At 54.8% G+C, this 23,811-nt stretch overlaps 1 protein-coding gene across 1 annotated transcript; it reads left to right on the top strand.

Annotated features, from left to right (window-relative positions):
* Window positions 1-985: 985 nt before the first annotated feature.
* On the top strand, window positions 986-21,438 carry RHCG (Rh family C glycoprotein; the record flags this gene model as incomplete). Its single annotated transcript, XM_080691690.1, has 10 exons — window positions 986-1,172; window positions 9,983-10,169; window positions 10,582-10,732; window positions 13,057-13,204; window positions 13,872-14,038; window positions 16,724-16,861; window positions 17,041-17,177; window positions 17,466-17,590; window positions 17,776-17,849; window positions 21,334-21,438. 10 exons carry the CDS (start codon window positions 986-988, stop codon window positions 21,436-21,438), a joined length of 1,419 nt encoding a protein of 472 aa, XP_080547816.1.
* Between the last annotated feature and the right edge of the window lie 2,373 nt (window positions 21,439-23,811).

Here is a 23,811-nt window from a genome sequence, read left to right on the forward strand (position 1 = left end):
CCCAGGACTGGGGATTGAACCCAGGGGCTCTACAGCTGAGCTACACCCCCAGCCCTTTGGTATTTTTATTTTGAGACAGGGTCTCCATAAGTTGCCCCAGTCGTCCTCAAACCTACGATCCTCCTGCCTCTGCCTCCTGAGTAGCTGCTGTATGGATTCTGTAATGTGAAAAAGAAGGAGATGCTGACCCCATGTCTGGGAATTCCTTTATTCTGATTTCCATGGGACAGCCCTTCCCCTTCCTTTGTTCATCAGAACAAAAGTGAAAATTCAGTGAAAAGACAGGAGGATGGCAGGTTTGAGGCCAGCCTCAGCAATTTAGCAAGACTGTGTGTGAGTCTGTGTGTGTGTTAGTTACTGGGAATTGAACCCTGGGACATTCTACCTCTGAGCATTTTATTTCTTATTTGGAAACAGGGTCTCACTAGGTTGGTTGCTGAATTGCTGATTTGCTAAGGCTAGCCTAGCCTCCAGCCTCAGATCCTCCAGTCTCAGCCTCCCAAGCACTGGGATAACAAGCATGTGCTACCACACCTGGCAAGACCCTCTTTTAAAATTAAAAAATAAAATAGGACTGGAGTGTGGCTCACAGGTGGAATGCCACTTGGTTCAATCCCCAGTACTACAAGAAAGAAAGAAAGAAAGAAAGAAAGAGAGAAAGAAAGAAAGAAAGAAAGAAAGAAAAGAAGGAAAGGAAGGAAGGAAGGAAGGAAAAGGAAAGGAAAGGAAAGGAAAGGAAAGTGGAAACACCGGGTATCAATGGCATCCACAGAGTTTGGGGCACCCTGTGCCCAGCGGCTGCGGGAGCCTCGGGGCGCTGGCCTGGGCCCGAAGGGGTGGGGACCGGCCCGCCGCGCCCCGAGGGCCCTCGCCGGTTGGGCTGCGCGCGGGATCAGCTGTTCTGGCCCCCAGCGGCCGCCCCACCCCGCCCCTCCCCGCCAGGTCCTATAAGCCTGGGCGTCCGGGCGTGCGAATCGCGGGCAGCATGGCCTGGAACACCAACCTCCGCTGGCGGCTGCCGCTCACCTGCCTGATCCTGCAGGTGGTCATGGTGGTTCTCTTCGGCCTGTTCGTGCGCTACGACATCGAGGCGGATCCCCACTGGTGGGGGGAGAAGCAGCGCAGGAACTTCTCCAGCGACCTGGAGAATGAGTTCTACTATCGCTACCCGAGTAAGTCCCGCCTGCCCGCAGGTCCACCTGGCTGTTGGCTCGCTGGGGTGGATGGGGACCCCCCAGGTCCCCGCCCAGCCTCATGGCAGGCTCTCCACCAGGGCGCGCACCCTCCCCTGCAGAACAGGCTGGAGAAATGGCAGTTGTGCGCGCTCTTCGCCTTCCTAGTAAGGAGTATGCACCTGGGTGAGATTTTTTTTTTTTTTTAATCTGACCTGCCTTCCAGCTCTGAGAGGACTCCAACATCAGACTGCCCTGCTGGAGGTGGGGGAGCCCCCTGAGCCCGGAGTCCCACCTCTGTCAAACAGTGGTGACCTCAGTCCCATGTCCAGCTGTGCCCATATACTCCAAATAAGGGATGGGCCCAATGTCAAGGGCCACAGGAATGGCCCCGTGACCTGCCAGCCCTGCTGCAGGGACAGGTGTGTGAGAGCGGCAGTGCTGGGCCAGCGATCTGAAGCCCACCCTCTTCCAGCTTGGAGAGGAGCAGCCACCGCCCCTGGATGGTCTGTGTCTGCGGCGCTGTGGTGGAGAGCAAGGTCTGGAGGTCTCAGGCCTCCTTTCGAATGGATCTGCTTGCTGCCACCCAGCTGGCGGCCTTAGGCAAATGACAACCTCGCTGAACCTCAATTTTTTAATCTATTGGATGGGGATGATAATGGGGTTGGGATGAGGCTGGCATGAGACAGCCTGCAAAGCTCTGGCCCAGGGCTGGGTAACGACCTCACTTCAGAACGGAGCCCTTGCTACACCAGCACTTAGCACAGATGCCGTCTGACTCGGGGAACCAACTGGAGGAACTGGCCGAGGTCAGTCCGGACTCTCAGGCCAGGGCTCTGTGTCCTGGTGCCTCCTGGTTCTCCCCTCCGTCTCCCAGCAGGCGATGACTGTCCTAACTGTTGGGCTGTTTCGGAGGGAGCCTGGAGCTCATCTCCAACAGTTCCCTCTATTGATCAGTGTTCCCTCCGTGCTGTGCCCTCAGCAGCAGAAATGACATCTCACAGCGGGTCCAGAAATAACTACACACATTCAGAATGGCGAGCTGCATAAAAAGACCGTGTCTGGGGGGGGGGGGGCTGCAGGCTTTGTGGGAGCCAACCATATGAAGTAGCCTGCCAAAAAGTTAGGATATAAAAAGAGATATATAGTGTCTACAAGAAGGGAGGTGTGCCCCCTGCTGGTGAGACCACAGCCTCTACTGGACTTGCTAATGGCTCTAGGGTGGTTTGTTTGTTTGGTGGTTGTTGTTTGGTACTGAAGATTGAACTCTGGGGCATTCTACCTCTGAACTATAACCTCAGCCATTTGATTTTTTAATTTTGAAACAAGGACTTACTAAGTAGTTAAGGGTCTCACTAAGTTGTTAAGGCTGACCTTGGAGGGCTGGTATGTGTTTGTTTTAGTTTTTTTTTTTTTTTTTTTTTGTGTGTGTGTGTGTGTGTGTGTGTGGTACTAGGGACTTCTGAGCTATACCTCCAGCCCTATTTTACTTTTTATTTGAAACAGGGTCTCACTAACTTGTTGAGAGCCTCACTAAGTAGCTAAAGCTGGCTTTGAACCTGTGTTATTCTCCTGTCTCAGCCTGGGCTGTGTTTTGTTTTATTTATTTGTTTGTTTATTTTGTATAACTGGGGATTGAACCCAGGGGCATTCTGCCTCTGAGCTACACGCCCAGCCCTATTCCTTATTCTTTATTTTGAAACAGGGTCTTACTAAGTTGTGGAGGCCTCACTAAGTATCTGAGACTGGCCGTGAACCTGCGATCCTCCTGTCTCAACCTCCCAAGTACTAGGATTACAAGTATGCTCCGCCACGCCCAGCTTGAGCTGGGGAGTGTGTGTGTGTGTGTGTGTGTGTGTGTGTGTGTGTGTGTGTTACTGAGGGTGGAACCCAGGGGCTTTTCTACCTCCAGGCTACACTCCCAGACCTATTTTCTATTTTATTTGGAAACAGGGTCTCACTAAATTGCTGAGAGCCTCACTAAGTAGCTGAGGCTCGCTTTGAACCTGTGTGATCCTCCTGTCTCAGCCTCCCAAGCACTGGGATTACAAGCGTGTGCCACCACGCCTGGCTTGAGCTGTGTTTGTTTTAAAAGTATCTTGACAACTGTGGCCTCGGAGTTCAGGCTCCCAGTCTATTCTTTACAATGCCCACTCTTCCTCTCCCTGGGGGAGGCTGGCCAGGCACACTGGGAGGCAGGAGAATTCTTGGCCCCCCTTGCCTGTACCCTCCAGCCCTTGATTACTGCTTGTTCCCAGAACCAGCCACTCAGGAAAGAGTGAGGCCAAGGCCTCCCTCCCATGGGCGTTCGTTCATAGGTCCTTGCCACGCCAGGCAGGGGAGGGCCTTGATTCCTATGAGGGAGCTGCAGAACCTCTCCCCTCTGAAGTGGGGTCCGCGCCCTCCACACCTGCCCATCTTTCCTGCCCCACTTTTATGTAGTCACTCAAGGGGCACTCACCTAGAGTGACCTTGTATCATCCAAGGAAGAGACTTCTGAAAAAGAAGTGGAAGATGCTAGAAGTGACCCACCAGGACCCAGGTGCAAACATGACAGTCCCAGCAAGTTGGGCCTCGTGGTCCTCCTGCACAGACAAGTTGAATATTCTGGGTCTCTGGGCCCAAAGGATTCCCAGACTTATGGGAACCAGAGAGGCACATCCCAGCACCCAGGGCCTCTGTGCTCAGGGCAGGCAGGATCTGGGACCGTTTCCTGGTAAGCAGTGGATGTTGAAGAGGGAGAAGCAGGGCAGGCAGAGGCCCACCAAAAGGGGGTGCTGGGAGGTGGGGAGCGGCTCAGTGTGTCCACGAGTAGGCTGTGTGAAAGGGATGGGGGCGCTGAGGGTGGAGAGAGCCCTTGCCATCAAGGAGGGCCCCGAGTTTCCCCTGCCACCTCCGCTGTGGGTGCAGGGGAGCACCGGGCCATCAAAACAAAGTGACAGAGGAGAGGCCTGCGGGAACCTCAGTTGTCTTGGTGAGATAAGAAATAGTGGCTTCTCCAACCTAGTGTGCATCCATTCTGTAGTTATCAGGGAGGTGCTCTGAGTACCCCCATTGTATAGGTGAGAGAATGAGGCCAGAGAGAAATTTCTTGCAAATGTCACTCAGCAAGGAAGCCAGGAGCTGGGTGGTGGTCCCAGGGGTCTGAGCCACACTCTGGGGCCTGTCTCCGCCCCTACTTTCCTTCCTCCCTCCTCCTCCACCACCCCTTCCAGTCCTCCTAGGTCATAGAGCTGTGTTCAGGAGCTAAAGGGCCTGAGGCTTTCTGGCTCAGCTGGGTCCCCAGGCCTTGGTTCCTGGGAGCAAAGCAATTCCCAGGAGTGTGGGGTGAAGCCTTCAGGTCTTGGCTCCAGGCCATCAGCACTGGGATTAGCCGAGCCTGTGGGCCTCTCCGGTCTCCAGGGAGTCCAGCTCAGCTGGATGGGGCTCAGGAGAGCCCAGGGACAGCTCCACAGGCTTGGGCCTCTCAGCAAGCAGCGGGCACAGGGCCAGCAGGGGACCTCCCTGGCAGCATCCCGCAGCTCAGCATGAAGCCTCCGCATGGGCTGCTGAGTGGGTAGAGGGCAGTAGCTGCTGAGGGGGGTCCGAGGAGACCCTCCAGGGCCTAGGCTTCAGAGCTTTCTGGGAAGACCCAGAGAGGAACAGGGCACATTTCAGGAGAGGACCTGGAACAGAGGACGCACCTAAAGGACCGTTCCATGAGGCTCAGTTCCCTTTTATAAAGGACACTCTCACCCAGAGCAGAGGGCAGTGTGGCCCGGTGGTCCACTTGGGGATTAAACAATCTGAGTCCATCACTAGCTGGAGTAAGCCAGTGGCCTCACCCCAGGGGTCTCAGTACACTCCTCTGTGGAGTGGGACCAGCAGCTAAAGTCAGAGAGATGTAGGGCCAGCGTCTGACAGCGCAGAGCAAGAGCACAACCTGCTGCCCTCCGGCCTCCCCAGAAGGGAGTGACGGGGTCTAGATGGGTGCTGGCATCCCACCGGCGAGGTGGCCGGGACAGCTCCCCGAACATGAGTTGGAACTATCATAACAGTTAAACTCCTTTGTGCTCTTCCCAATTACAGAGTGCAATGTGCCTGCTCCGTCGGGCAGAACATTTATTCTCTTCGTTTTATCCTGGAGGAAATGGAGATTAGGGAGGAGCCCCACATACTCAGCTGGGCAGTGGCGCAGGCATGGAGGATGCCAAGCCCTCCTAGCCCAGTGCCCACCTACTTTCTGGTTTTCTGTGGCACTGCTACCCCTGACCATCCCCCAAACCCCAGAAGATTTTACAGTGTGGATGTAGACGTGGGACATGAAGTACTGGGGGGTTTGGGGGATTGGCCAGTAGGTCTCTGAGAAACAGTTGGGGCTGGACTGGCCTAGGGAATGGGAAGGAGCAGTCCCGTTCCCTTGCAGGACAGTGTTATAAGTGTATTCATACAGCAGAGGGGAGGGGGCCCCCGTGGTCCACCCATGTGGGGGAGACTCATGTTTGGAGGGAGAAGGGAGTCGACCGCCAGGTGGGGAGTAGGGAGGAGGGGGAGAACAGGGTGCTCACGAGTGCCCCTGGCGGCAGCTGTCATGGCTGGAAGCCAGGGTACCAGCTTGGCCACCAGGGGCCTCCAGGCCCAGGAAGCAGGTCCTGGCAGGGCAGCTCCGGTAGCCACAGGCTGGGGAACTGACCGGACTCTCGGCAGGTCGCTATTCCAGTGCAAAGCATCTGGTTAATCTTGAAACAGAAAAAAGAAATAACAGTTCTTGTGACTGAGCAATGGATGAAGAGCCAGGACTGCCTGGAGCTTTGACTGTGCGTGCGTGCGTGCATGCGTACGTGTGTGCGTGTGTGTGTGTGTGCAGGGAGGATACTGGGAATTGAACCCTGAAGTGTTCTTCTTCTGAACCACACCCCCAACCCTTTTAATGTGTGTGTGTGTGTGTGTGTGTGTGTGTGTGTGTGTGTGTGATACTGAGGATGGAACCCAGGGGCATTCTACCTCTGAGTGACACCCCAGCCTTATTTTTTATTCTTTATTTTGAAACAGGGTCTCACCGAGTTGCAAAGGGCCTCACTAAGTAGCTGAGGCTGTCTGCAAACCATGTCCTCCTGTCTCAGCCTCCCAAATGCTGGGATGACAAGTGTGCGCCACCACGCCCGCCTCTTTTTATTTTCATTTTTAAATTTTGAAACGGATCTCTCTGAGTTGCTGAGGGGCTTGCCAACTTGCTGAGGCTAGCCTTGAACCTGTGATCCTCCCTTCTCAGCCTCCCAAGTACTGGGATTACAGGTGTGTGCCACCTCGCCTGGCTTTGCTTAGGTTTCCTGGCTTGACGTGCACCACAAAACCTCTGGGGCCAGCACCATTTGAGCACGGCTATCATGCCCATAGAGAAGCCATGGATCAGAGAAGGCATGTTCTTTGCTGAAGTCAGACAGTTTGGACCTTCGTTCACATTGTTTCCGTTTAAGTCATTTTAAGTAGCACTCAAAACTAGGAAACAGAAATTAAGGAGCTGATATGTTTCAGTGCTGGGTCAGGACCCAGAGAAAAAGCAGGGGGCCCAGATCAGGAGGGGCGAGGGGCGGAAGTGAGGATTCCGGGCTCCAGGGCCACAGGGAGACTGAAGGCCTCCCTGACACTGTAAATACCTGCCTGGCGCCCTTCAGCTCTGCCCTGGCCGCATTTCTCCTCCCTGCCACCAGGCAGCCGCTACCCTGTCTTTGAGGGGCTCCCACCTGCCTTTTTCCAGCGGTCCCTCCTGCCTCCTCACCAAGCCTCTGGCTACAAGGCATAGCCAGCAAGTGAGCGCGCTTAGCTTGTGTCTCCCTCGCCCCCTCCACATCCCCTGCACAGCTACCTGGCCTCAGACCATACCGCCTGCCCGGGAGCCAGGCACTGTTTCTCCCCCATGCCAGGATGTCTGCACCCCACTCCCCATCCCTATGGTGCCTCCAGCTCCCCACCACCAGGGCAGGACCCAGCACCTCCCTCCCACCCCGGAGCCCCTTCCCCTCTGCCTTCCTGCCACCTGCCACCCGCCCCCCAGCTTCTGGAATTGGTGTGTGGATGCGCCACCTCCCTCTCCCTCACCGCTCCTTTCCAGTCTCTCACCCATCAGCTCTTCCCAGAATAACCATAATACCTTTTATGGCACTGCACATACTTAGCTCCACTTCCTTCAACACAGTGACCCGCCATGACGTCTGTGGCATGTGGACAAACCTAAGCCCAGGCTGCCTGCTCCTGTCAGCAGTGGGGGGCCGCTCCTCCTCCTCAGCTCAGAGCCCATCCTGGGGCGGGTGGGGCAGGCCCCCTTTACTTCCCGGAGGTGGCTGCTAGCAGGATTGGAGTGGGGGAGGTATCTGTGGCCGCAGCCTGGGTCTCAGGCAAGGCCCGGAGGACACTGGGGTGGGCGGAGTCAACCCTTGGCTTGGCCGCAGAGGACCCAGGGCCATTGACCCTGTGGGTGGGGGGGTGATGGACTGCTGTTTTCTGGGGATTCGATTGGGTTATGTAATCTCAGCTGGAATACGACTGGTGATAATGGGCCATTTGTCCTTTCCAGGGTATCACATCTGGTTCTGTTAATGTTGGTCACCCAGTCAAGATGTGGTCTAACTTCTCCATTATATAATTACTATCGTTTTTCCACCTCCTTTGTGACTAGGAATCAGTCCATAGGAGAGAATCTTTAAGGCAATGCAAACAACCTGCTTCTTATCAAAATTTCCCCCTGCACACTGGGCGTGGTGGCGCACGCTTGTAATCCCAGTACTTGGGAGGCTGAGACAGGAGGATCGCAGGTTCTCAGCCAGCCTCCGCTATTTTAGTGAGACCTTCCGATACTTAGTGAGACCCTGTTTCCCAAAAGAAGAATAAAAAATAGGGCAGGGGTGTAGCTCAGAGGTAGAATGTCCCTAGGTTCCATCCCCAGGACCGCAAAAAAAAAAAAAAAAAAAAAAAATCCCCCGCAATTAGCATCCACTGGCTGAATCTTTACTGTGAAAATGGCGATTGGTCGACTCCAGCTCTCTCCCCACATTTTTCAGTGAAGCCCTTGGTGTTGTACTGTAAAGAAGAATCTTTCCTGCTACCTCATTTATTGATTTACTAATTTATATTGAGTGATAGACTAAGAATTCAAATATATATAAGAATACATATATGTATATATACATATGTATGAACCCATACAAACATACATACACACACACACACACACACACACACACACACACCACACACACACACACACACACATACCCAGGGGCATTCTACCTTTAAACTACACCCTCAGCCCTATTTTATTTTTATTTCGAACAGGATCTTTTTTTTTTTTTTTTTTTTTTTTTGCAGGTCTGGGGATGGAACCCAAGGGCATTCTACCTGCCCTATTTTTTATTCTTTATTTTGAAACAGGCTCTCACTGAGTTGCAGAGGGCCTCACTAAGTAGCTGAGGCTGTCTGCAAACTGCGATCCTCCAGTCTCAGCTTCCCTCCAGAATGCTGGGATTACAAGCATGCGCCACCACACCTGGCTGAAACAAGGTCTTGCTAGGTTGATGAGGGTCTCACTACTTGCTGAGGCCATCCTGAAACCTACAGTCCTCCTGTCTCAGCCTCCCAAGTACTGGGATTACAGGTGTGAGCCACCACACCCAGCCCCAGGAATTCCTATATTTAAATGATCTCAATTCATTATGGCACATAGCTATTTTTGGTGCTCAACTTGTCCCAGAAATGGCCAGTGGGAGCCCCGCAATCTGCTTCCCATGTCCCCTGGCACCTGCAGTTGGACTCACTGCTTCTCAGAGCTCTCCTCCTTCTGCTGTTTTCTTGGCGTCTAGGCCTGCGTAATGTGAGTGCTGGGAGTACAGCCGAGATCATTCCAACCCATCCCTTTAGCTTTATCACTGAGAAAACTGAAGCTCCAAGAAGAGCAGGGGCTTGGCAAGGCCGCACTGTGAGTTGGCAGAACTGGGTCAGAACTCAGAACTAGGCCAGGCCTGAGTAACGATGAATAGCACTACCTGTCCATTCTCATCGCCCGTTACGGGGTAGACACTGCGGGTGATCAGCGTTTGCACTTAATCCCGCATCATCTCTGAAGTTAGTTAGCGTTCCAGAGTGCCCAGGTGTGTTCTGCAGCGTCCCCTGAGTCACCCACCTGGGAGATGCAAAAGCTGGGGTCCACCAAAGGCAAGTCTTGGTGATGCAGGGAAGCGCACTTGCTGGAGGTGGTGAGATTCGTGGAGGTAACCAGCTCTTCTCTGGTATGGAGGCGCTACCTGACCAGAGGTCCACCGATTCCCCGTAGGAAAGGATTAGGATTGTGGGAGACATGGCCCCAGACTCTAGCCCCTAGACCCTGGTATAACCCAAGGTCTGGCCCCAAATTCAAATGTCCAGCGACTCACCCCCATCCTGGGCCGGCAGAGCCATTGCCATTGGAGGATGGAACTAGGATGCTTTTGTCTACCAGGGGGAGCTTTTGGGCATGTCTTGATGATATAACTCAGTGGTCTAAGCAAGGGACCCATCCCCCCAGCCCAGCCTCCTCCAGCGACCCTTGACAAGCTGGGGGTGGGGGGGGTGGCCATTCTGCCAGCAGAGGGACGCTACTGTATCCCAGCCCTGGAGTATGGATGCTCTGGTTGAGGAACTGGACTCGGACGGTGGGACAAAGAGATGAGCTCGCGATCTGCCCGCGTCTGGCCAGTGGCAGGAGAGGCAGAGGTGTAGTCCTGGGCTGTGCTGGCCCATACCCAAGGCGGTGGTGGGCTTTGGGGAGGCCTCAAGACCCCGCTGCGCTCTCCCCACAGGCTTCCAGGACGTGCACGTGATGGTCTTCGTGGGCTTTGGCTTCCTCATGACCTTCCTGCAGCGCTACGGGTTCAGCTCCGTGGGCTTCAACTTCCTGCTGGCAGCCTTCGGGATCCAGTGGGCGCTGCTCATGCAGGGCTGGTTTCACCACTTCGTGGATGGCCACATTCTCCTGGGCATCGAGAAGTGAGTGGGTTGGGATGGCCTGGGCAGGCAAGGGGCAGGGGCAGGAGGCAGCCCAGAGCTGGCAGGGGCTTGAGCAGAGAAGTAGGGGCGGCTTCCTGAAAGAGGAGGCAGGGTAAATTGGGTTCTGAAAGCTGTCTCCAGTATGGGACACTTTCAATAGCCTCAGCCAGGCCCCTCGGGTTCCCTGCCACAGGCTGCAAGGAGCCGAGCTGCAGGCAGCTTCAGCATCTCCCGGGGCCACTGCTGTCCTGGGTACATCAGCTGTGCAGCCCATAAACACAGGTGGTGAGACAGGGTCAGTTCAAACCACGAGACCAAACCCGCAGCTGATGAGTGTGCAGATCCAAGCCCAGGGTTTGGGGTATCACTTCTTGCTGTCACCCCAGCCCCTGGCCGGCCTGTCTTCCCGCAGCCTCATCAATGCCGACTTCTGTGTAGCCTCGGTCTGCGTGGCCTTTGGGGCGGTTCTGGGCAAAGTCAGCCCAGTCCAGCTGCTCCTCATGACCTTGGGACAGGTGGCACTCTTCACCGTGAATGAGTTCATCCTCCTCAACCTGCTGGAGGTGAGCCGGGATCAGAAATGGGGACCGTGGCAGGAATGGAAGGGGGACAGAGAAAGAGAGAGCTAGGGAGTCCCTCAACCTCCTGCCCTTCCGTTTCCTCCTCTCTAAAATAGGGGTGATGACATCTATCAGGCAGAGACAACAGTCTACCTTGCACACCAGCCCAGCCCTGGGCAGAGCGGGCATTCTTCCATTCTTTCAATGTGTTTTTTTCCCCCCTACTTTCCCTTCTCTTCCATCATATGGGAGAAGTGGCATGTACTCTTGTGTGCACATGTTACATCCCCAGATTGTGTGGCCAAGAAAAGCACCCAGGTTACCGAGAGGACTTGTACCATGCGTAGGTTGTGTACCGCAGAACCACAAAGCACACAACCTGCCTCTCACGTGGGCGATGGCGAGAATGCTTCCCCCTGGGGTTGGCCCATTTTGTGGCAGAGATAAGGGGTACCTTGGACTTCAGACTCTCAGAGGTGTTGGTGCCTTTGGGCAGGGGAAGGTGTCATGGGGGGGGCTGTGTATGTCTTAGCCTCTTCTTCTGCACTTGGACTCTGCCTGACGCACCTGTGCTCCTGGGAGGGTGTTAGGCCACTCCAACTCCGTCATTCATTCCCTTTGCCATTCTTTCAGCCCCCATTCGTCCAAACCACCCCCCACTCACCCTGGCAGGCCAGTCTACACCGGCAGCCATGGTGGCCTGTTGACAGAGCGCATAAGACCATTCCCCTGGTGAAGACCTGGCCTGGGTTTTCAGCTTTGCTTAGAATAAGATCTAATTTAGCTGGGTGAGGTGGTGCACGCCTGTAATCCCAGCACTTGGAAATCGGAGACCGGAAATCACAGGTTTGAGGCCAGCCTTAGCAACCTAGTGAGACCTTGTTTCAAAATAAAAAATAAAAAGGGCTGGGGGGTATAGCTCAGAGGTAGAATGCCTGTGGGCTCAATTCCCAGTATAAAAAAAAAAATCCTCAAATGGTCAATAGGTCTACATGCAGAACTGAGTAGAGTCTGACCCAAGGTGAAGGCAGCAAAGGAGAGAGACACAATGTGGAAATGCCAAGCCTTTCCCCATGGAACATCTGCAGGCCAAAATGGAGTCGTCCTTGTCCAGCACAAGTGGCCTTCAGGTCCCTGAAAAGTAACCTAGGCAACTATTGTCATCCTAACCCACATGTCAGGGGTGTGGCCTACAGCAGAGCCGGTGGGGGGACAAATGTGTCGATGCCCCGCCGCTGAGAGATCTCCCAGATGGGGGATTTTTAAGCCAACTAAGAGGAAGTGAAGCTGGAGGCTTTATTTAGGTTTGTCCTCAGGAACAAATGCATGATGGAAAGCAAAAGTGCAAGAGAAGGTGAAGGAGAAGGAGAGAGAGAGAGTGAGAGGGCCCAGCGCACCCTCAGCTAAGGAGTCCACACCTGCAATGAGGGGATCTATCCGTCCTGCGGGCAGAGCCCTCGTGACCACTTCACCTCCTAGAGCCCCCACTTCCCAGCACTGTTGCGCTGAGGATGAAGTCTCCAACACGTCCACATTCGCACCTTAGTGTCAGCTACAGTGAAAGAGTGCGTCTGGTTTGGTTGCAGTCTGATTGCTTCTGAGTGCGGAGGAAGAGGAGGCTGAAGGGGGGGGGTGCTAATCAGGTGCCCAGTAGAGCGCCAGGCCCTTGCCAGCTGTCCTGGGCATGTTGTCTTGTTGAATTCTGACTACAGCCCTGCTAAGTCACTCTGATCTCCCTGCTCTGTGAACTTGAGACCTAAAGAAGTCAACCTAGAGGTGCCGAGAGGTGGAGGGGGGAAGGAACGCTCTACCTGCTCTGACTTGAGAGGACAGGAGAGGGCAGAAGGTGGGCCGGGAGGCTGGGCAGGACACAGGCCCTGGCAACCTGGGTGAGATGGTGTTGGGGTAGTTGTGTAGACTGGAGATGGGAGATCCAGAGTGTCCGGGAGCCAGTGAATGAAGAAGACTCATGGGCTGCCCTGGGTGCCAGCTCCCTTGCTTCCCCAGCCCTGTGACTGAGCAAGCCCTGTCCCGGTGTGGGTTTCCTCATCTAGGAACAATCCCATTTTGGGGGTGAGGTACCCCAGCATTTTGTTGACAGGCCTATTGCTTGAGTTCAGAGCTCCTCACTGCCCCCTTCCAGCTGATGGGTCTATGGGGGGCCCTGGGTTCCACTCTATAGCCTGAGGAGTCAGAGACAGCTGAACCTGTGTGTGTGTGTGTGTGTGTGTGTGTGCGTGCGTGCGTGCGTGCGCAGGGGCCTGGGAAGATCTGTGAAGAGGGAGGAAGAGAAGGTGCCAGCCCCTGATGGGCTCTTCATACTCCAGGTAAAGGATGCAGGAGGCTCCATGACCATCCACACATTTGGAGCCTACTTTGGGCTCACTGTAACCTGGATCCTCTACCGGCGCAACTTAGAGCAGAGCAAGCAGAGGCAGAGTTCTGTGTACCACTCGGACCTCTTTGCCATGATCGGTGAGAGTCCCACGATGGGAAAGGGCCACCATATTGATTGGGTTGCCACCATATTGGTTGGGGCCTTCATAATGGATGAGGCTGTCATGATCACACCTGATCCCCACATGGTCAATGAGTGGCTGCCATTCCCTTTTGGTGAAAGGGCAGAGGGAGGTTGCTTTTGGCAGTTCCAGAACCCCAGGTGCCTATCTCTTCCCCCTAGAGTGTCCCAAGGCATATACAGTGGAAGCCAGGAACTGGCCACTCCATCCCTGGGCAAGGGCCAGGTGTGCATTCCTACCTGCGAGGTCCATTTGTTCCAGAGAGCACACATGAACCGTGCCTTCTCTGGTATCTTAGAGCCCAGCCCTGCCCTCCAGGGTCTCCAGTGCCTTGTGAGAGATGAAAATGCTACCAGCGAATCTCCCTATGGAAGAGAAAAGATTCTCCCTCCCGGTGCTGTGGGAGTGGGGCCATTTAGCCAGTTATAGGGATAAGAGTAGATAGACCTCTGAGCGGGAAAGCTGAGTAGGAGGGCCCTCCGGGAAGAGTCCCAGCAGGAGGAAAGCTGTAGAGGTGGGAAGGGCTGGCTGTGAGGTCATTTGATGTCTCCAGCGCTGCAGGCAGGGTCTCTGCCTGAGCCCTGTGGAGCCCTATCTAACGCGTCCTGTCTGGTCTGACCCAGGAACCCTCTTCCTGTGGATGTACTGGCCCAGCTTCAACTCCGCCATTTCTTCCCACGGGGATGCCCAGCACCGAGCGGTCCTCAATACCTACTGCTCCTTGGCGGCCAGCGTGCTCACCACAGTGGCAGTGTCCAGCGCCCTGGACAAGAAGGGCAAGCTGGACATGGTGAGAAGGGGGCCTCCGGTTGGCACAGCTCTGCTGATTATCATGCCCTGCCAACACCCCAATCTGGGCAGGCAGCATCAGATTAGGACACTCGTCCTGCAGATGACGGAGCTCAGGGTCCGGGGAAGGGGTTTGTCCTGAACACATCGCTGGCTTTTGGCAGAACCCAGATCAGATCCTTGAGGCTCTGCCATGTCGGCCGCTCAGGCCAAGCTGCTTCTCCACAGCCTGCGGCATTGCCGGGCATGAGGCCTGCCCAGGCCCCTCCACCATGCCTCTGATCTCCTGTATGCTAGCCTTCAAGCGTTTTTTTTTTTTTTTTTTTTTTTGCAGTACTGGGGATGGAACCCGGGGGCATTCTACCTTCAAGCTACACCCCCTGCCCTATATTTTATTCTTTATTTTTAAACAGAATCTCACTGAGTTGCAAAGTAGCTGAGGCTGTCCATGAACCGTGATCCTCGTGTCTCAGCCTCCCAAATGCTGGGACTACAAGTGTGGGCACCACATCCGGCTCTTTTTTTTTTGTGGTACTGGGGTTCCTGGAAACCCTTCTACCTCCAGGCTACATTCCCAGAACTATTTTATATATATTTTTTTGGAAACAGGGTCTCTTAAGCCAGCGAGGCTGGCTTCGAACCAGCGCGATCCTCCCGTCTCCGCCTCCCAAGCGCGGGGATTACAAGCGTGCGCCACCACGCCCGGCTCCTCGGGCTTCTTTTTTTTATTTTTGGTGTACTGGGGTTCCTGGAAGCCCTTCTACCTCCGGGATACACTCCCACGGGCTACACTCCCAGACCTATTTTTTAACTTTTTTATGTGGAAACAGGGTCTCTTAAGCCAGCAAGGCTGGCTCCGAACCAGTGCGATCCTCCTGTCTCCGCCTCCCAAGCGCGGGGATTGTAATCGTGCGCCACCACGCCCGGCTCCTCGGGCTTCTTAAAGCTGCTCCCAGCACACCTCACACACTCAGAGGAGCCATCCTTTTAATGCTCTGTTCACTTCCCGAGAAGTTTTTGTGTGTATGTGTGGGAGTGAGGGAGGGTGTCGTACAGCATCCTTCAAATCACACCGTTGGTTTTTGTCATTTGTTTTGCAGTGTCGGGAAACAAACCCAGGGTCCTAGGCATGCTTGGCAAATGCTTGCCCACTGAGCCACACTCCCAGTCCTTGCATCACACCACGGGGACAGCTGTATTTGTTGGTGTTGGGGGGAGGAAGGAACCCCTTCAGTGTTGGCAGGCTTTCCCACAACGACAAAGGAGAGACACTAACTTTCCAACTCTTCCTTCTGACACGGCCTCTTACCAAGGGCACGTATGTGTTGAGACACTGTTAGGGGGCCCTGTTAGTGGGTCCCCGCCATGGGACCCTAGATGCGCTGGACAAGGGTGGCACTTGGGCACCGGAGGGAGCATGCCTGTGTGCTCCCACCCTACACGCTGGGAGGGTGCAGAACAGGACTCTGGCTCGACACAGATCTGAATCAAGGCATCTTTTCACCTCTTGCTATCTCTGCGCTCCTACATAAGTCCTTAACCTGACTGTGCCTCAGTTCCCTCGTCTGCATACCCACCTCCGAGGCTTGCTGTCCGGGTGGAGTGAGCCAGGCAGCATAGCCCTAGGCACAGGCCCACTGAGAGAGCATCGGCCAGTGCATGGGTACCCAAAGGTCCGTGGGCACCTGATGTAGACCTGTAGGTGTGGCGCCCAGGTAGACACGGTACACAAAGGGAACAAGCAGGCTGGACATGGTGGTTCACACCTGTAATCCCAGTGCCTGAGAGGCTAAGAAAGAAGGATTGCAGTGTCGTGGCCAGCCTCAGCAACTTAGGAGGCCCTCTACAATTTAGTGACACCCTGTTTCAAAATAAAAAAAAATATTTAGAAGGCTGAGACAAGAGGATCTGGGTTCACGGACAGCCTCAGCTACTCTGTGAGCCCTTTGCAACTCAGTGAGACCCTGTTTCAAGACAAAGAATAAAAAATAGGGCTGGAAGCCGGGTGTGGTGGCTCACACTTGTAACCCTAGTATTTGGGAGGCTGAGACCAGAGGATCACCGTTTGCGGACAGCCTCAGCTACTTAGTGAGGTCCTCTGCAACTTAGTGAGATCCTGTTTCAAAATAAAGAATTAAAAAATAGGGCAGGGGGTATAGCTTATAGCTTGGAAGTCAAATGCCCTTGGGCTCCATCCCCAGACCCCCACACACACACACACAAAATAGGGCTGGAGGCATAGATCGGAGGTAGAATGCCTTTGGGTTCCATCCCCAATACTGCAAAAAAAAAAAAAAAAATGTAGCTCAGAGGTACAATGCTACTGAGTTCAATCCCTAGTGTCTGTCTGTCTGTCTGTCTATCTTTTTCACACACACACACACACACACACACACACACACACACACACACGTACAAACAGGCAGTTGCACTAACAGGGCTTGCCGGTACGTCCATCAACACAGTGCCCAGTGGACCTAGAAAATGCCCAAGCCTGCTGGCGGCATGCCTGATGAGTGCACAGCCGTCCCAAGCACAGGTCCAGGCCAGACCCCTCTGCATGCTCCTTCCTGACTTGCTGAGGTCGACACTGAGCCCGCCTGGGTGCCACCCTCCCCCAGCGCCCGAGCTCAGGTCGGTGTTCCGGGGGAGGACTGAGCGCTGCCACCCTGCCCGCCCTCCTCAGGTGCACATCCAGAACGCCACGCTGGCGGGTGGAGTCGGCGTGGGCACCGCAGCCGAGATGCTGCTCACACCCTACGGTGCCCTCATCGTAGGCTTCTTCTGCGGCATTTTCTCCACCCTGGGCTTTGCCTTTCTGACGGTGAGGGCCCCAGGCAGGGGCTGGGCGGAAGAATGCTGGGTCTCTGTTTTCCTGACTGTAAGGGGTGTCCCCAGGGAGGGCGCCTAAGGGCTGGAGAGTCCCAGGTCCCCCCCAGAATCCTGGCCTCCCCACATCTCTGCTGTGGCCCCTGCTTCAGCAGCACCCTCCTCCCCCCTCAGCCCTTCCTGGAGTCCCGGCTCCGGATCCAGGACACATGCGGCATTCACAACCTGCACGGCATCCCTGGTATCATAGGCAGCATCGTGGGGGCCGTGACGGCGGCCTACGCCGCCTCTGATGTGCAGGAGCAACCAGGGTAACCGAGGGGGAGGAGGACGGGGAGGTGGGGATCCATCTCCCCGCTCTCCGCTTCCTGCTGACCCTCTGGTCTGCGTCTCCTTTACCTTCCCCACTCTGAATCACTGCTTCATTCCCTCCATGCGTCTTAGAGACCATTGCTCCATCCTGTGCGCCCACTTTGCAGATGGGAAAGCTAAGGGCCAGGGTTCCCCAAGCCCGGGACCCGCACGCTTGTGTGGGGTGGCGAGGACTGACCACTAAGCTTCTCTGTGGGCCCCTGAGCCGCTCCCCATCTCCACCCCAGGTTTGCCCATTCCATTGACTTTCAAGGTTTAAATGACTATAGGACCATGAAAACCCAAGGAAAGTTCCAGGTGTTTGGCCTCCTCCTGACCTTGGCTATGGCCCTGGTGGGCGGCATTATCATGGGTGAGTGAGAGTGGCTGGCCGGGAAAGGGTGAGGTTCCTGGGAGGCTTCCAAGAGTATCCCCCACTAATGTGTCTGCGCTTCCTGCCGTAGGACTGCAGAGATGTAGGTCCCAGCGGAGGGAAGGGGCAGGGGTGGGTGGACCTGTCTCCTGTCTCCTGACCTCCTGTGACCTCCGATGTTCTAGGGCTCATTTTGAGATTGCCATTCTGGGGACAACCTGCCGACGAGAACTGCTTTGAGGACCAGATCTACTGGGAGGTAAGGTGCCTTTGCGGGGTCGTCCAGCTGCGCAGACTCCTGCACCCCGCTTCCTGCCTGCGTCGCTGGGCTGGAGACTCTGCTGTCTGGGAGCTCTGTCTCCTGTGGGCTGATGATTTCCCTCCCCTACCTCTGGACCTCAAGGCTCCGAAGGGGTCTCAGCCCTCACAGGCACAGCTGATGGCCAGGCCCCCAGCTGTCCTGTGTATCCTCAGTAGCTGTTACCTGGCAGGGGTCTGGCCTGGAACTCGAATTAGAAATGCGAATCTGTAAACCGGGCGTGGTGGCGCACGCTCGTAATCCCCGCGTTTGGGAGGCTGAGACAGGAGGATCGCGCAGGTTTGAAGCCAGCCGCGCGTGCTGGCTTAGGAGACCCTGTTTCTAAATAAAAATATAAAATAGGTCTGGGAGTGTAGCCCGGAGGTAGAAGGGCTTCCAGGAACCCCAGTACCACCAAAAAAAAAAAAAAAAAGAAATGCGAATCTGTGAGCCAGAGGCGGGGTGCTATTTGGGAGGCCCAGATAGGAGGATCTTCAGTTGCAGGCCAGCCTCAGCAACTTAGCAAGACCTTTGTCTGAGTACAAGAAAACAAAAACAAACGCTCTGGGTTGGGGAGGCAGCATCTCTAACAAGCCCTCCAGGTGATTCTGATGGGAAGAGCATCAGAGAACAGCCCATGAGGTCAGTGGTTTCAGCCCTTACCACACACAGAGGCTCCCCCGAGGCCTTCAAAGCCAAGCCCAGCCTCTGCCCAAAGACTTGGGCTCACTGGGTCTGGGATAGGGCCTAGGCATTCGGATGTTGTTAAAGCCTGGTAGGTGATTCGAACATCCAATCTCAGTCAAGAGTCACCGTGCAGCGCTGGACTGCAGTCTCCATCAAAACCACCTGGAGAGCTGTGCGTGGTGGCGCACACTTGTAATCCCAGCATTCAGGAGGCCGAGGCAGGAAGATCCAGGTTCGCAGACAGCCTCAGATACTCAGTGAGGCCCTTTGCAACTCAGTGAGACCCTGTTTCAAAATAAAGAATAAAAAATAGGGCAGGGGGTGTAGCTCGGAAGTAGAATGCCCCTGGGCTCCATCCCCAGTACCACACACAGAAAAACAAAACCCACCTGGAGAGCTCAAGGAGATGCAGCCTGCCAGGCACCGCCTGCGTGGGAACAAGCTTCTGAGTGAGGCTGAAACAGGAACCAAATTCTGCAACATCCCACTCTCAGCGCACAGAAGCACGCCAGTGCGTCCCTCTAGAAGCTGAAAATACTGGAATGTAGCAGAATTTCGTTTCTTAAAAAAAAAAAAAAAAAAAAAAGAACATGCCGTGAGTCAGGCTTTGGGCAGCCCCCGCCCCCCCCCCCCGCCGCGGATGGGCACCCCTCTGCCTCCTGTGCTGTCCCTGGTCACAACGGCGAGGAGCAGCTGTGTCTCTGGACCTGGGAGCAAGGCCACCATTGCCTTGCGTTTGTTCTGTGTGTTTAAAACCATACCAAAGGCCGGGTGTGATGGTGCACACTTGTAATCCCCGCGCTTGGGAGGCAGAGACAGGAAGATCGTGCAGGTTTGAAGCCAGCCGCGTGCGCTGGCTTAGGAGACCCTGTTTCCAAATAAAAATGTAAAAATAGGTCTGGGAGTGTAGCCCAGAGGTAGATGGGCTTCCAGGAGCCCCAGTACCACCAAAATAAATAATTAAATAAAACCATACCAAAGGTTTCCAGGGTAACTTTAACTAATGTCCTCCGTAACCCATATATAATTTAAGTAGAATTTATATGACTCCAGATGTACGACTAATAATAAGCCTTTTAAATTAACTCTTTACATTTGTTTTTTGTTAATAAAATGACTAGAAAGCTCATTAAAGAAAATCTGAAGCTGGGGAAAAACATAAAGAAATTGTGTCCCTAGGGGCCGGCGGTGTAGCCCAGTGGTTGGACACTAAGTTCAACCCCAGCACCACGCACCCCTCCCTCACACAGCCCCACCACCCCAATGCAAACGCTCTTAGTATTTGGGGTATGTTTCCTTTCATTCTTTCCCTCCCTCAGCATAGATTTTTCTTACCCAGTGGATATAATATTATCCACCCAATTTAGTACCCTGCTCTCCCTGTCAACTCTCCAATATGAGTTGTTTTGCGTGATTACATTCCTATTATGTTTTATTTCTCAGCACAATTATTTTAACCTACCTTTAAAGTAAGAACATAAACTACTCGAGACGCCACAATTAGAAACCATGTGTGGGAGCCGGGCGTGGTGGCGCACGCTTGTAATCCCCGCGCTTGGGAGGCAGAGACAGGAGGATCGCGCAGGTTCGAAGCCAGCCACGCGCACTGACTTAGGAGACCCTTTTTCCAAATAAAAAGGTAAAAATAGGTCTGGGAGTGTAGTCCGGAGGTAGAAGGGCTTCCAGGAACCCCAGTACCACCAAAAAAGAAAGAAAGAAAGAAAGAAAGAAAGAAAGAAAGAAAGAAAGAAAGAAAGAAAGAAGAAAGAAACCATGCGTAGGTTAAATGCTAATGAAATAAATCAGAAATGTTACCAGTTTTCATACATATTCTCGTGTGTATGTGTGTGGGGGGGGTACTGGGGGTGGAACCCAGAGTCTTTCTACCTCCAGGCTATAATTCAGACCTACTTTATACTTTATTTGGAAACAGGGTCTCCCTAAGTTGCTGAGAGCCTCACTCAGTAGCCGAGGCTGGCTTTGAACCTGCACGATCCTCCTGTCTCAGCCTCCCAAGCGCGGGGATTACAAGCGTGCGCCACCACGCTCATTCAGTTTCTATCTTTATAACTTATTCCAATATCACACCTTTCAGCTACACCTGTGCCTTCAGCCGTTCTTGGGTGGGAGGAATAAAATTCCCTATCAGTAGAAATGAAAGCCATCCAGTGGTCCCTGAGTCCCTGGATGGTTTGACCTGGGAGGTTAGGAGGCTTCCGGGAGGCTGGGGTTGACACAGATGTTCTCCAGGACCACAGAGGCACAGTCTTTGGGAGGCCGAATCAGGCCTAATCTGTCCCAGCCCCGCGCCACCTCCCAGATCTGCCTCCAGCCTCCTCCTCATCTCCTGCACCCCACTTCTGGACCTGTCCACACTGACACCTGAAGCTGCCTCTCGGCGGCCACACTCATGGTCTTTCAAAACAAATAGGTTCAGCACAACCTCCCAAAGTCCCCCAGGCTGGGTGATGACCACAGTGTCCATGACAACTCCCAGTGTCGCTGTGCATTTCACTTACGTGCCCTGGCACTATTCTCTGGAGTGAGCACCCTGTCTTTGCTTAGTGTGTCTCTGCTCAGGACAGCGACTAAGGTGCTGTCCACAGGGTGCGATCTGCACAGCGACCGCACGGTGGCGCTCGCTCCCCGCCATTCGCAGCTCCCCGCTCTCCCAGGCAGTTCTAGATCGCCAGGGACAGCCTGCCCTGCCTGGGAGAGAGAGGACCCACAGAGTTGCCTCTTCTCTCCGCGTATGCAGGAAGTGAAGAGCAATGTCTACGTCCACGAGGAGCCCGGTCTAAAGCCTGCAGTGCTCTCGGTGCCCATGGGACCCGCAGCGCCCTCTGCATCTGCGGCACCCTGAGCTCCCGCGGCGGAGGGAGCAGGTGAGCCTGAGAGGGAGGAGGGTGACGGGCTGCTTCTCCCAGCGCGGGCCTGCCTCGCTCTCGGATCTGGATGCCACCAGCAAGTGGACAAAAAGCCAGCTTGAAGAAATGAGGATGTGGTGCCCGCCCGTAACCCCAGCAACCTGGGAGGCCGAGCGTGGGGAGGGGGGATCGCAGGTTAGAGGCCAGCTTAGGCAATTTTGCAAGACCCTGTTGTCGAAACAGAGAGTGAAAAGGGCTGGGATGTAGCTTGGTGGCGGAGGGCACGCCTGGCGTGTGCAAGGCCCTGGCTTCCATCTGAAGCAGCAAGGAGGGAAAGAAGAAAGGACGGACGGCTCCACCCTTCCTGCCTGAAGTGGGCAGACTGCACAGAAAGAATATATGACAGAGGCCGAAGGCGTGCTTAGCTTCGTGACTGTGCTTTCTTTGGGAATCTCCGCATCCTAGAGACTGAGCCTGTTTCCTCTTATTGGCAAAAGCTTTTTTTGGAAGGCTGAGACAGGAGGATCGCGCAGGTTCAAAGCCAGCCTCAGCTACTTAGTGAGGCTCTCAGCAACTTAGTGAGACCCTGTTTCCAAATAAAATATAAAAATGGGTCTGGGAGTAGAGCCCGAAGGTAGAAAGTGTCTGGGTTCCAGCCCCAGTACCACCACCAAAAAAAAAAAGCTTTTTTTTTTTTTTTTTTTTTTAAACTGGGGAATTGAACCCAGGGCTCTACCTCTGAGCTACATTCCCAGGCCTTTTTATTTTTTGTTTCAAAACAAGGTCTTGCTAAGTTGCCACACGCTAGCCTCAAACCTGCGCTCTTCCTGCTTCAGCACACACCACAACAACCAGCCCAGCAGTCCTCCTCTTAAAAGTGAAGCTGGGCTGGGCGTGGGTGGCGCATGCCCTCTAATCCCTGTACTTGGGAGGCTGAGACAGGAGGCTGGCCTCCACAACTTAGTGAGATCCTGTTTGAAAATAAAAAATGAAATAGGGCTGGGGGTGTAGCTCAAAGGTAGAACATCCCTGGGTTCAATCCCCCAAGGAAAGAAAAAAAAAATGAAGCCGAAGCCAGGTGGGAGGTGTGCACCTGTAATTCCAACTACCGCTCAGGAGGTGGGAGGGTCACAGTTCTGAGGCTAGCCTGGACAACTCAATGAGACCTCGTGTCAATAAAAAAACAACCAGCCTTAGGACTAAGAAAAGTGAGAACCAGGGATGAGAAAACTGATGGCGCAGGTGCTTCTAGTATCCACTCTGTCCAAAAAAGAAAACTGTACCCAAGCGGCTGCGGTAGGACGTGGCAGTGACCAGCAAGTGCCCTGGCTCTCCCTGCAGGCTCCACAGACTGTTCAGGGGCTCTGGAAGGAGCGGGTGCCGACCCAGCAAGTTTGCAGCACCCCACCTGTTGGCCTGGCCCCAGGGTGCCTCCATCCTTCCCTCCCCTGCACCCTAGGGCCCCTGTCTGAGAATGGAGGAGGACAGCGGCCGGAGCGGGCGTCTGCCCCAGGGTTCGGCTGCAGAAGCTCTGCCCTCACCTGGGGCTTTGTGGCCTCATCCCGAGAAACGCAGGCCCAGCGTGGACCCAAGTCTTCCCAGGAGGCCTCTCAGCCGCCCAGCCGCCTAGGGCCCCTGCACCCCTGCCTGCCCCTCACCTGCCCCTCCCGTGGCCCCTGGGTCCCCCGACCTCTGTGCCTGATAGGCGGCACCTTCCGTAAATAAACGTTCTTGATGTGCTTTGTAGAATAGGCATGGGTGCTCCAGGAGGGCCAGCTGGGGGAGAAACGAGCCCGAGACACCTGGCTCCAGCCCTGACTCTGGCCACACACACCGCCGTGCATCCATCCCGGCAAAAGAGGGGCGAGGAGCAGCAGGGCTCAGCTCTGGGTGGGGGTCTTTCCAGAAGCTCCCTCCACAGGAAGTTGCAGGCTTTGTTCTCCCCTCTCTGGCCGGGCTCTGGGCCCCCCTGCAGGCTGGGGGGGTAGGGAGGGAACCATGCCCATCTTTGGGCCCCAGCCCGACCCTCCTTTCTTTCTGCCAAGCCAGCCCTGTCTGGTGTGGGAAGGTCTGAGGGTTTCGACTTGCCAGCGCATTCACGCTCTGAGCAGGATGACAGTTCCTGCCCTCGGGAAGCTCAGTCCGATGGGAGCCAGGCCCACCTGACACCCAGCGTGCACAGCTGTCAAGGCGTGGCCAAAGAGGCAGTCTGTGTGTGGCAGGGTGGCTTTCCAAAGTGGGGCCATCCGAGCTGGGTTCTGGAGGCTGAATAGGAGTTTACCAGAAGGAACAGCGTGGACAAGAGCCACCGGCAGGTGGCGAGGTTGAGCATGGCGAACATAGAGGTGGGGCAAAGGGGCGGGCTGGAG

Source organism: Muscardinus avellanarius (assembly GCF_963383645.1).
Source record: "Muscardinus avellanarius genome assembly, chromosome: 3".
Taxonomy (NCBI): domain Eukaryota; kingdom Metazoa; phylum Chordata; class Mammalia; order Rodentia; family Gliridae; genus Muscardinus; species Muscardinus avellanarius.